We start from the raw sequence: 14,333 nt of genomic DNA, 5'->3' as shown, positions 1-14,333 counted from the left end.
AGAGTGTCCTTATATTTATTGTAAATACATCTGACTACTAATTAATGAATGCAGATAAAATATCTATGGGTTTATTAAATATATTTATTTTTCAAGTTGAAATGGCAATATGTACATTAAACTCCAAAATCTTAAACATTTCTCTGCAAGATGGGTAAGATTTATATTTGGAAAATTAACGATATTTTCCAGGAAAACTTGATTTCTTTTAAACATTGCAGTAAGCATTTTGTACTACTGAAACACTTGCTCAAACATGCTTCAAATACTTTACATATCAGTAACTAGAAAATAACTAGGGATTGTGAAATTGAGTGATATATTTTAGTTTTGTTATTCCCTTTAGTAATTCTTTACTGGCTTACAACACACGTTCCTAGATGGTTTATCATTTAAAATTGTTTCTGTTTTCTTTCTTAATTGTTGTGTTTTCCGACGACAAAAATAAAATATGCTGTTGTTTTGGGGAAAAAAGAACAATAAAACCTCAAACCTTAAACATTACAGAAATGTACAATTTATAAATCTCCTATAATTTCATCCCTATAACTACTGTTTAGGTTTTAGTACATATCTACTAAAAGTAAAGATTTACTTTTACCCTAATTTTTTCTAAAAAATAGAGCTTGATAGGCAATCTTAGAAAAGCAGACTATAAAAACAGAGGGGAAAAGAATGGAAAAGAAGAGAACTGAAATAAGTTGAGCACCAGCTGTGCCAGGTACCAGCTAGTTGCTCCATATCAATTATCTCATTTTAGCTCCTTGGGAACCCTGAAATTTTTTTTTCCCAATCCAAAAGGCATACAAGTCACACAATGTCAATTTCCTGGCTTTGATAATATACTTTAGTTGTGTGAGATCTCTTTGGGGAATCTGGATTATGGATACACAGACCCCTCTACTATTTTTACAACTTCTTGTGAGTCTTTAATGATTTCAAAATAAAAAGTTACAATAAAAACTGAGGCACAGAAAGGGGTTAAGGTCATACTGGTAGAGAATAAAAATTAAGCATAAATAAATGAGATGAAAATAGTACCTTAGTGATTAATTAAAATCAATTCTTTTAACATAAATTCATTCAGAAACATATAACTACCTGCAGAAATGAATAAGATGCATTTACTGCTTTATAGGAGCTCTTAGTCTAGGTCCTCATTTATTGAGCATCTACCATATAGACTCTAGAAACAAAGGTAAGAAAAAAATTAATTAAAGGTATAATCCTTACCCTCAAAGGAAAAATAAAAAGCTTTCAATCATATCCCTAGGAATATATACAGTGGAGCACATACATATACACATCCAGGGACTGATTTTCCAATTTGTGAAGTGACTTCATGAAAAAACAAACATAGTCTAATTTCCTACTTATTTATGAAATTTAAAAAATGAGATGGAACTATTGACTAGAATTAAATTCTAAACTATCATAGCTTTTAATGCCAGTCCACAGTGGGAATGTTTTCCTTTGACTACTCTCTTAGTTTTATTGTATGATATAATTTAGCATTTGGGTATATATTGTTCTCTGCTGTTACCCGAGTATCTTTTCTCTCCATCTGTATTTTGAGCTCATTAAGATCTGTTTTTCCTTTTAACCCCATGTTTCAGAGCACATAGTTGGTAAAAAATAAATGCCAGTTGACTTGTACTTTGCCAACTGTATGTTACTTCCATAAAAAATTAGCTACACATATTTATATGAGAAATTGATTAACTTTGATTTAACTAATAATTATGGGATTACTGGGTATAAAGTAGAAGACATTTTACTAGCTACTATATAACCCTAAAACATAAAAGATAATGATATATGTAACAACTTAGCATTGCCTCCACAGAACTTAAGTTAGATGATTCCTGTTTGGCAACTTTAATCCTATAAGAAACGTTTTTCTAACATGAGATTAAATATAAAAAGGGAATAACTATTTGGAACTTACCTGCCATTACTTTCAGCATATTTAATATTTAATTTCAACATATTTAAACATCTTGGTAGACAACACATAAATAAGGAGATTTAGGTCTGAATTTTTCCTTCTTTGCTTAAGTAATGAATGTAAAAGTACTGTAGTTATATTGTAGAACACATAAAGAACGCTGACTTATTCAAAGATAGGCTCCAAAAATATTAATGAACCAAAGAAATAGATAAAATATAGACCAGATCCTGCTGTTTTAAGGTATACGCTTTTCTAATTTTTCCAGGTTATAAATTAGCAATATTTAATTTTCCTATTCTATATTTAACAGTTATAATTCAGAATTCATCCATGCCATTAACAAAAAGTTACATACGCATACATACATATAATTACATATACATAATTTAAATACCCAAACTGACTTTTCTATGAAAAATTTTGTCTTGATGGTGTATATGCTCGTATGTCTTTATATTACATTTGAACTTTCATTTGATATAGTAGTACTTTGAATTACGACAGCAATGCAATTTATAATGTTATTTTCCTCCTGTCCTCTTCCTGTGTGAAAAGAACATGAAACCCAGAAGCTTAGCACATGAATTTAGAACAGCTCTTCCTGCCCTAAAACATCTTAGCATTCTGAGAAAACTAATGAACCCAGAAAATTTTCTCCTAAGAAGGAAGATTCAGGAAACTGTAAATCATTCACATCAATATCAGAATAGTAAGGGCCAAATAAATGTCTTGTCCAAAGGCATACAGGTAAAGAGAGGAGAACTGAAGTACTTTCTTCATTCCCACCACACTCCTCCAATCCTAGGCCTCACTATGCTCAGTGGAGGAGGGTTATAGCTCTGATTTGTTTGTACTCTTTATAAAGATTACACTGTGTACATTTACACAGGGCAAGGTTACATTAATCTCATACAAATTCTTTTGAAGCCTCAAAAGAGTCTTTTGGAATTCTGTCCTCTCTGAGCTTATAATAATCAAATTAAAAATTCTTTATCAGATAGGAAAAAAAATGAAAATGAACCAGAAGAAAAAACAAGAACGTGGATAAGCTAAATATATTTAGTAGCTGAAAAATTTCTTTGAAGAAAACAGCAACATGCATGTAAACTCCCAAATCCTTTTAAAGTAGTAAATCAGGTGATTAGACCCAGCCTTTTAGGGTGGGCAGATACCTATGCCAGAATATCTGCAGGACTTATTTCTAAAAGTTGTGAGTGGTAATGTTAGTTTTGAATATAGGGGAGGAATGGGGATGGGGTGGGCTCCTTCAGTGCTCTGGGGGAACATCTACTTAGTACATGTATCCCGAATCAGACATACTCAATTTTTTATAAACAGGGCTTCCAATACCTCTTTAGGGTGGAAAACTATGTTATCTAGTTTGAAATCTCCATGAATCAAATTTTCTTCATTGTCATTATCTGGCAAGTTTTTCATTAGCCAGTCAGATAGTTGGTTCATGGCAGGGATGTCCTGATGAGCTGCACCTTGATATTGTTTTGTCCAGGTTGATACCTAAAGATATATAAATTTAAAAAATGACACAGCTGAAAGTGAAATATAAGATTCAGCAATTCTAAAATTAAAACAAAATTCAATTATATCAAATTTTGTTTTAGTGTTAAATGCTCAGGACAAATGCCGTGATACTCATATTAGCCTAAAACACTCATATCAGCCTGAAAACTTCAACATTTAAGTTTCTCTTCCATCTAGTTTCATTTTACTTACCTAGATTTTTATCAGGAAAAAAAATACTGGCCTAGGAATCAAGAGACGTGGGTTCTAGTCTTTATTCAGCAACTATTTTGTGGAAGGAGAAAAAAAAAAAGAACACACACAAACACACATACGTACATACCAAAAAAATAGATATAGAAAATTTCTGGAAGGGTCACAAGAAACAAGTAATCCCTGAAAAATGTAATATGGGGACTAGAAGAAGAAGGGAGATCTTTATTTTTCATTTTAATCCCCTTTCTTATTACCCATAGAATTTTCTAAAGAATCTTCAAAAATATATACAGATATGAAAAATGCAAAGATTTTTTTATTGTTCTTAGAACTGAATGCAAATAAAACAACCTATTGTCAAAGTCCTCCATCAACTGAAATAATATTATTTATCTACTTATATCTCTCTCCCCACTTTCTAAGGTATCTCTGTTCAATTCAGTACAGTAAAGATCTTCATCTTTGGAATCACAGAGGGTTGGGTTGACATTATGTCTAAGCCACTTATTTGTATATTACTTAATACCTGCAAGCCTCAGTTTCCTCATCTGCAAAATGGGGGTAGTAATACCTATGTATTAGGGTTGTTACAAAGATTAAAAAACACTAGGTCTAACAACTCACCTAGCATGGGAGCTGGCACATAATGAGTATTCCCTAAACCTTTGTTCCCGTTTCTCTCCCTTCTGCCCCCTCAAAAAGACATACGTACAAAGGGAAACAGCCCCACACATATCTGGTCTTGCTGTTCCTTTTATTTGAAATGCTCACCATATCTTCCCTATTGCTCTAGATTTTATCCTTCCTTAACTACACAGTACAAGACATATGTTTCCCGGGAAGCTTTCCCCCACCTAAGCAAGGGCATACTGATATCTATCCTCTGAATGGAACAGTTTTCATGGTGAGTACCAAACAATTTACTATCAGATTACATACTCTTTTATACCATTTTCAAGTCTCATGTAAATGAGATTCAGGTATAGATGTCTCAAAAATGACCATAAGTTCCTTTAGGGGAAGAACTTATTTCTATTTTCCTGATATTTAACACAGTATTCAGCACATATTAAACATACATTCATGCTTAATAAATATCTGTTAAACTAATTTAAAAAGGGAAAATTGTATAGAAAATATATTGGTAAATTAAGTGAAGAGATAGAAACAGCTTTAAATCTGCATTTATGTACATGTCGTTACAGAAGCTTTTGCTGAACAAAACCTTATCGAAAAATATAATTATTTTATGTTTAAAACAAGTTAATCTGATGGCTGATATTAAAAGTTATAGCCAAATTTCAGAAAAGTATAAAATAATAGGTTTTTATTTTAACTAATATTATTTCCAACAACTTGAGAAAAGGAGCACTTTGTGTGGATGCATTACCTGTCTTTTGCAGTACCCAGCACCTCTACCATATTCTTCCAGCTGCAGTGACTGTATATTCAAGGAATGTAACTGAGCCAAGGTTTCTATCATGGCCACATATATGGCTGAGCGTTATGCTGGGCTAACTCCAGGAATTGTGAAATCACGAAAGATTCAGCCCTATGGAAGCAATTACAACAGATAATATAAAACAAAATAAATCTTTTCATACCAATTATTTGCTGTGTCATCATCCCCTGTTGCCTACCAAAAAGATCAGGATACAGATTTATAACCAAAACCAATTCTTTGCAGAATGCGCTAGAAAAACTGTCATTTGTGAAACATGTTTAACATGAGAGTGTACATGCCAAAGGGAAAATACAAGGATACACCAAGATGAACTTAAAGGACAAAAACTAATCTCAAGTAACATCTTACCGAAAAACAAAAAACACCTTAAAACAATTTGGATTTATTTTTAATGGATTGATGTACTATTGGGAGTAGTTTTTTCCCCTACTATTTGGACGGTTTAGTTATTGCCATTACATATAGCTCTTTACTGACACCTAGAGGAAGACTAAGCCAATACGCCCTAATTACTAAATTTGTTCCTAGTTTACTTCAACCAGCTCAAACTGTGTGCTCAAAATAAAATGAAAGTTTAATACAACACAGGGAATAGAGCCAGTATTTTATAATAACTTTAAGTGGAGTATAACCTTTAAAAATTGTGAATCACTATGTAATACACCTGTAACTTATATAATATTGTGCATCAACTATATCTCAATAAAAAAATTTAAAAAACATAAACAAAAACAAAACAAAACAAAACTTCCATAGAGAACCAATCTTGCTGACACCTTGGTTTCAAACTTCTAGCCTCCAGAACTGAGAGAATAAATTTCTGTTGTTTTAAGAAAAAGAAAAATGTTTAAGCCCTTGCAAAGCAAACTAATTACCTACAGTGTAGACTAACATACTATCACTTATTAACATCTAATTTCACAATTAAAAATAAAAGCAACAAAAAGTACAATTAAGTGTTAATTTACCTGTACATGTTCCATCACATAAAATTCTGTTCCAATGACACAAGCATCACTGCAGTACAATAAAGGTTTGGGAACGGGGAATCCAATTGAAAACAAAGTTTTCTGGACTTTAAATTCTCTATCAATCTAAATAGGATGATAGATAATTAAAAAGCAGAAATACAGAAATTTAATAATTACTTGTGAGCTAACATTAAGGTTAGAAATTAATTTTAAAACAGTATCAACAAATAACCCAGAGGATAATAATTTCCTTAGTATTTTCCTTAAAAGTAGTCTTAGTGTGGGAGATTGGTTCAAGATGGTGGAGTAGAAGGACGTGCTTCACTCCTTCTTACAAGAACACCAGAATCACAACTAACTGCTGAACAATCATTGACAGGAAGACACTGGAACTCACCAGAAAAGATACCCCACATCCAAAGACAAAGGAGAAGCCACAATGAGATGGTAGGAGGGGTGCAATCACGATAAAATCAAATCCCATAACTGCGGGGTGGGTGACTCACAAACTGGAGAACACTTATACCACAGAAGTCCACCCACTGGAGGGAAGGCTCTGAGCCCCACATCAGGCTTCCCAATCTGGGGTTCCGGCAACGGGAGGAGGAATTCCTAGAGAATCAGACTTTGAAGGCTAGTGGGATTTGACTGCAGGACTTCGATAGGACGGGGGGAAACAGAGACTCCACTCTTGAAGGGCACACACAAAGTAGTGTGCTCATTGGGACCGAGGGGAAGGAGCTGTGACCCCATAGGAGACTGAACCAGACCAGCCTGATAGTGCTGGAGGGTCTCCTGCAGAGGTGGGGGGTGGCTGTGTGTCACCGTGAGGACAAGGACACTGGCAAAAGAAGTTCTGGGAAGTACTCCTTGGCGTGAGCCCCCCCCAGAGTCTGCCATTAGCCCCACCAAAGAGCCTGGGTAGGCTCCAGTGTTGGGTCGCCTCAGGCCAAACAACCAGTAGGGAGGGAACCCAGTCCCACCCATCAGCAGACAAGTGGATTAAAGTTTTACTGAGCTCTGCCCACCAGAGCAACACCCAGCTCTACCCACCACCAGTCCCTCCCATCAGGAAACTTGCACAAGCCTCTTAGATACCCTCATCCACCAGAGGGCAGACAGCAGAAGCTAGAAGAACTACAATCCTGCAGCCTGTAGAACAAAAACCACATTCACAGAAAGGTAGACAAGATGAAAAGGCAGAGGGCTACGTACCAGATGAAGGAACAAGATAAAACCCCAGAAAAACAACTAAATGAAGTGGAGATAGGAAACTTTCCAGAAAAAGAATTCAGAATAACAATAGTGAAGATGATCCAGGACCTTGGAAAAAGAATGGAGGCAAAGATCGAGAAATTGCAAGAAATGTTTAACAAAGATCTAGAAGAATTAATGAACAAAGAGAGGTGAACAACACAATAACTGAAATGAAAAATACACTAGAAGGAATCAATAGCAGAATAACTCAGACAGAAGAACGGATAAGTGACCTGGAAGACAGAATGGAGGAATTCACTGCTGTGGAACAGAATAAAGAAAAGAGGATGAAAAGAAATGAAGACAGCCTAAAAGACATGTGAGACAACATTAAACGCAACAACATTCACATTACAGGGGTCCCAGAAGGAGAAGAGAGAGAGAAAGGACCGGAGAAAATATTTGAAGAGATTATAGTCGAAAACTTCCCTAACATGGGAAAGGAAAAAGCCACGCAAGTCCAGGAAGCGCAGTGAGTCCCATACAGGATAAACCCAAGGAGAAACGCACTGAGACATATAGTAATCAAATTGGCAAAAATTAAAGACAAAAAAAATTATTGAAAGCAGCAAGGGAAATACAACAAATAACATACAAGGGAACTTCCATAAGGTTAACAGCTGATTTCTCAGCAGAAACTCTACAAGCCAGAAGGGAGTGGCATGATATACTTAAAGTGATGAAAGGGAAGAACATACAACCAAGATTATTCTAAGAGGCAAGGATCTCATCTAGATTCGATGGAGAAATCAAAAGCTTTACAGACAAGCAAAAGCTAAGAGAATTCTGCACCACCAAACCAGCTCTACAACAAATGCTAAGGAAACTTCTCTAAGTGGGACACACAAGAGAAGAAAAGGACCTACAAAAACAAACCCAAAACAATTAAGAAAATGGTAATACGAACATACATATCGATAATTACCTTAAATGTGAATAAATTAAACGCTCCAACCAAAAGACACAGGCTTGCTGAATGGATACAAAAACAAGACCCATATATATGCTGTCTACAAGAGACCCACTTCAGACCTAGGGACACATACAGACTGAAAGTGAGGGGATGGAAAAAGATATTCTATGCAAATGGAAATCAAAGAAAGCTGGAGTAACAATACTCATATCAGATAAAATAGACTTTAAAATAAAGAATGTTACAAGAGACAAGGAAGGACACTACATAATGATCAAGGGATCAGTCCAAGAATATATAACAATTATAAATATATATGCACCTCAATACATAAGGCAACTGCTAACAGCTATAAAAGAGGAAATTGACAGTAACACAATAATAGTGGGGGACTTCAGCACCTCACTTACACCAATGGACAGATCATCCAAATAGAAAATTAATAAGGAAACACAAGCTTTAAATGACACAATAGACCAGATAGATTTAATTGATATTTATAGGACATTCCATCCAAAAAAGCAGATTACAATTTCTTCTCAAGTGCACACGGAACATTCTCCAGGACAGATTACACCTTGGGTCACAAAGCCTCAGTAAATTTAACAAAATTGAAATCATATCAAACATCTTTTCTGACCACAGCGCTATGAGATTAGAAATCAATTACAGGGAGAAAAACGTAAAAAGCAAAAACACATGGAGGCTAAACAATATGTTACTAAATAACCAGGAGACCACTGAGGAAATCTAAGAGGAAATCAAAAAATATCTAGAGACAAATGACAATGAAAACATGATGATCCAAAACCTATGGGATGCAGCAAAAGCAGTTCTAAAAGGGAAGTTTATAGCAATAGAAGCCTACCTCAAGAAACAAGAAAAATCTCAAATAAACAATCTAACCTTACATCTAAAGGAACTAGGGGAAGAAGAACAAACAAAACCCAAAGTTAGCTGAAGGAAAGAAATCATAAAGATCAGAGGAGAAATAAATGAAATAGAAACAAAGAAAACAATAGCAAAGATCAATAAAACTAAAAGCTGGTTCTTTAAGAAGATAAACAAAATTGATAAACCATTAGCCAGATGCATCAAGAGAAAGAGGGAGAGGACTGAAATCAATAAAATTAGAAATGAAAAAGCAGAAGTTACAACAGACACCACAGAAATACTAAGAGACTACTATATCCTAAGAGACTACTACAAGCAACTCTATGCCAATAAAATGGACAACCTGGAAGAAATGGACAAATTTTTAGAAAGGTATAACTTTCCAAGATTGAACCAGGAAGAAATAGAAAATATGAACAGACCAATCACAAGTAATGAAATTGAAACTGTGATTAAAAATCTTCCAACAAACAAAAGTCCAGGACCAGATGGCTTCACAGTGAATTCTATCAAAAATTTAGAGAAGAGCTTACACCTTTCCTTCTCAAACCCTTCCAAACTATAGCAGAGGGAGGAACACTCCCAAACTCATTCTACAAGGCCACCATCACCCTGATACCAAAACCAGACAAAGATGTCACCAAGAAAGAAAACTACAGGCCAATATCACTGATGAACATAGATGCAAAAATCCTCAACAAAATAGTAGTGAACAGAATCCAACAACACATTAAAAGGTACATAAACCATGATCACGAGGGATTTATCCCAGGGATGCAAGGATTCTTCAATATACGCAAATCAATCAATGTGATACACCATATTAACAAATAGAAGAAGAAAAACCATATGATCATCTCAACAGATGCAGTAAAAGCTTTTGACAAACTTCAACACCCATTTATGATAAAAACACTCCAGAAAGTGGGCATAGAGGGAAACTACCTCAACATAATAAAGGCCATATATGAGAAACCTACAGCAAACATCAATGGTGAGAAAGTGAAAGCATTTCCTCTAAGATCAGGAACAAGACAAGGATGTCCACTCTCACCACTATTATTCAACATAGTTTTGGAAGTCCTAGCCACGGCAATCAGAGAAGAAAAAGAAATAAAAGGAATACAAATTGGAAAAGCAGAAGTTAAACTGTCACTGTTTGCAGATGACATGATACTATACATAGCAAATTCTAAAAATGCCACCAGAAAACTACTAGAGCTAATCAACGAATTTGGCAAAGTTGCAAGATACAAAATTAATGCACAGAAATCTCTTGCATTCCTATACACTAATGATGAAAAATCTGAAGGAGAAATTAAGGAAAGACTCCCATTTACCACTGGCACGAAAAGAATAAAATACCTAGGAATAAACCTACCTAGGGAGACAAAAGACCTGTAGGCAGAAAACTATAAGATACTTGTGAAAGAAATTAAAGACGATACCAACAGATATAACATGGAGAGATATACCATGTTCTTGGATTGGAAGAATCAACGTTGTGAAAATGACTATAGCATCCAAAGCAATCTACAGATTCAGTGCAATCCCTATCAAATTACCAATGGCATTTTTTACAGAACTAGAAAAAAAAATCTTAAAATTTGTATGGAGACACAAAAGACCCCAAATAACCAAAGCAGTCTTGAGGGAAAGAAACAGAGCTTGAGGAATCAGCCTCCCTGACTTCAGACTATACTACAAAGCTACAGTAATGAACACAATATGGTACTTGCACAAAAAACAGAAATATAGATCAATGGAATAGGATGGAAAGCCCAGAGATAAACTCATGCACCTATGGCCAACTAATCTATGACAAAGGAGGCAAGAATATACTATGGAGAAAAGACCATCTCTTCAATAAGTGGTGCTGGGAAAACTGGACAGCTATGTGTAAAAGAATGAAATTAGAACACTCCCTAACACCATACACAAAAATAAACTCAAAATGGATTAGAGACCTAAATGTAAGACCAGACACTATAAAACTCTTAGGGGAAAACATAGGAAGAACACTCTTTGACATAAATCACAGCAAGATCTTTTTTGATCCACCTCCTAGAGTAACGGAAATAAAAACAAAAATAAACAAATGGGACCTAATGAAACTTAAAAACTTTTGCAAAGCAAAGGAAACTACAAACAAGATGAAAAGACAACCATCAGAATGGGAGAAAATATTTGCAAATGAATCAATGGACAAAGGATTAATCTCCAAAATATATAAACAGCTCATGCAGCTCAATATTATAAAAACAAACAACCCTATCAAAAAATGAGCAGAAGACCTAAATAGACATTTCTCCAAAGAGGACATACAGATGGCCAAGAAGCACATGAAAAGCTGCTCAACATCACTAATTATTAGAGAAATGCAAATCAAAACTACAATGAGGTATCACCTCACACCAGTTAGAATGGGCATCATCAGAAAATCTACAAACAACAATTTCTGGAGGGGGTGTGAAGAAAAGGGAGCCCTCTTGCACTGTTTGTGGGAATGTAAATTGATACAGCCACTATGGAGAACAGTATGGAGGTTCCTTAAAAAACTAAAAAGAGAATTACCATATGACCCAGCAATCCCACTCCTGGGCATATACCTGGAGAAAACCATAATTCAAAAAGACACATGCATCCTAATGTTCATTGCTGTGGTATTTACAATAGCCAGGTCATGGAAGCAACCTAAATGCCCATCGACCGATGAATGGATAAAGAAGATGTGGTATAAATATGCAATGGAATATTACTCAGCCATAAAAAGGAATGAAACTGGGTCATCTGTAGAGATGTGGATGAATCTGGAGACTGTCATACAGAGTGAAGTAAGTCAGAAAGAGAAAAATAAGTATCGTATATTAACGCATACATGTGGAACCTAGAAAAATGGTACAGATGAACCAGTTTGCAGGGCAGAAATAGAGACACAGATATAGAGAACAAACGTATGGACACCAAGGGGGGAAAACAGCAGGGGTTGGGGGTGGTGGTGTGATGAATTGGGAGATTGGGATTGATATGTATATACTGGTGTGTATAAAATGGATGACTAATAAGAACCTGCTGTATAAAAAAATAAATAAAATTCAAAAAAAATAATTGCTTTATAAAAATAAAGTAGTCTTAGTGTGATTATTACAATTATAAATTAGGCCAGCACTAAAAATTGATCATTTAATTCGGCTAAAAGGATAGGCACATGCATGGGGCTTATTCCTAACTCTGATAATATGAAGGTGACGTTTCCTGACCACAATATTTCGCATGTATCGTCATAAAAACATCCTTTTTTTTCCTTATCAGTTCCCTGCTTGCTGGCTCACTCTTACTTTTGCTCCCCAGCCCCCCAACCGCGCCAACTCCAGTTTCCCATGGGGGCTCTCTATTCCAACACTCTGGGAACAGTCAAGTAAAGAGTGCTGGGGTAGGCCAGTGGGTGCTGGTAGAAAGGAAATGCACCCACTCCTTTAGGAGATCAATGGAGGAACTTGTTTCCAAGGCAGGGGTGTGGGGATCCTTCCTGGTACCCAGGGCTGCCATGGAGCTCAAGATAACTACTGGGTAAGAAGGCAATGAGAAGCAAGCTGGTACTGAAGCAGGAGCCCAAATAAGACAGGAAAAGAAAAGGGCTTCCTTAACCAGGACAGATGTACAGGCTTATCACTCAGGACCCAGGGACACAGCTTACTGCAGAACTCTGATGCCAACTCATCTACCTGTAAAGTCCACTTCCCCAGACTCAGGCAGTGGTGGCTGACCACTTCTAAGGAGAAGAAACCATGCAGCTCACTTTCACAACAGGGATAAAGCAGCTACTGCTGCAATAACTACAGCAGGGAAGTGACTAAACCCATAACCAAGGTGAGAGCAGCCAGTGGTGTCAATGGCTATAGAAAGAAGTGTTTATAACCACCTGGTGCTGGGAAAGAGGGGTGGGGTAGAGTGGTGGAGGCTGGTCATAAAGTGGATGGCACTGTGTGAACACTGCTTTTTTCCAATGCAGATTTGGAAAAAATGAAGGAAGTACAAAAGTACTCCAGATCCTTGGGCTGAAAACATTATGTTATGTTCTGATGTCTTCCAGACATCTAGGTCGTTATCAAGAGGAGACAAACCCAGTTGTTTATTGGGGCATATATCTCTCCCTACAAGTGGGGATTTTCCTTCAGCCATGCCGTGTTGAGGCTTAATAAAAGTTACCAAAATTTTTCTATCTTAAGCATTCAAGTCACTTCATTTTCTGGGAATATGATACGGGACCAAGAAGGTCAGAATCTGCATTTTCCATTACTGTGATATTAAATCCACCCTTCAATGGCCCATCTCTAGTCAGCTGGGCCTGGGAAGCACCTGTTATACATGATTATAATAATATTCAAAATATGCATCATGCTTTTAATATTCTCTTCTCTAAAAATCCATAGATAATATCTGTTTTTCTGAAAACAGAGTCAGTTTTCAACAAAAATCTTTTATAATTCTCACTGTCAATTTAGAGAATACTATAAAAACGATTATTTAAATATTTATTTTTATCACCAAAAGATCAGGGAATTGTCATATCAAATATATTAAAGTATTCAGTGAGTATATATTGTTATAAGATATAATAATGTACTTTTTAAAACATAATTTAACCAAAGTACAAAATATCTATAAATGAGTAGCAGTGAAAATATTTACTGGGTGACTGTATTTCTAGCTAATTGTATAGGAAGGAATCAAATCCATAAGAGGACTGGATATTGCTCAGGATTAACAGCCTAAACACAGCCTCAGATTTCAAACTCAAATCCTTAATAAAAACTAAAAGGGGGGGGATACAATTCAAGTGAAATTTTCATCTAAGAAATAAAATGCATTTTCTATATTTAATAATTGAGATTATTTTTAAAAGCAATTTAAATTGTTTTGTGTGTACAAAATGCATTTATTAGTCAACAAGGAATTTATCATTGCGTTTGTATACCATACCTTATGTGCTTTAGGAAGAAGTGAACCAGGTGGTTTTTTTCTGAGTACATATGCTTGAAAGCCCTTCTGGAGATAAAAGGTTGGATTGGACTGTCCTGATCTAGATAAGAGTAGAGAAAAGGTCAATAACAAAGATATATTTTTCCTTTTCCCCAAATCCTGCTG

General features: G+C 35.5%; 1 protein-coding gene across 1 annotated transcript in view; it reads right to left on the bottom strand.

Moving 5' to 3' along the window:
* Window positions 1-14,333, bottom strand: part of ACAD11 (acyl-CoA dehydrogenase family member 11) — a 93,607-nt gene that overhangs the window by 72,447 nt on the left and 6,827 nt on the right. Inside the window, 4 exon segments of the mRNA XM_007451695.1 lie at window positions 3,302-3,466; window positions 5,076-5,237; window positions 6,119-6,244; window positions 14,169-14,274. Of these exon segments, the coding sequence (XP_007451757.1) occupies window positions 3,302-3,466; window positions 5,076-5,237; window positions 6,119-6,244; window positions 14,169-14,274 (559 nt within the window).

This window comes from Lipotes vexillifer, unplaced genomic scaffold (genome assembly GCF_000442215.2).
Source record: "Lipotes vexillifer unplaced genomic scaffold, Lipotes_vexillifer_v1.1 scaffold1271, whole genome shotgun sequence".
NCBI classification, from domain to species: Eukaryota; Metazoa; Chordata; class Mammalia; order Artiodactyla; family Lipotidae; genus Lipotes; species Lipotes vexillifer.
This window is presented reverse-complemented; position numbering and strand designations above follow the sequence as displayed.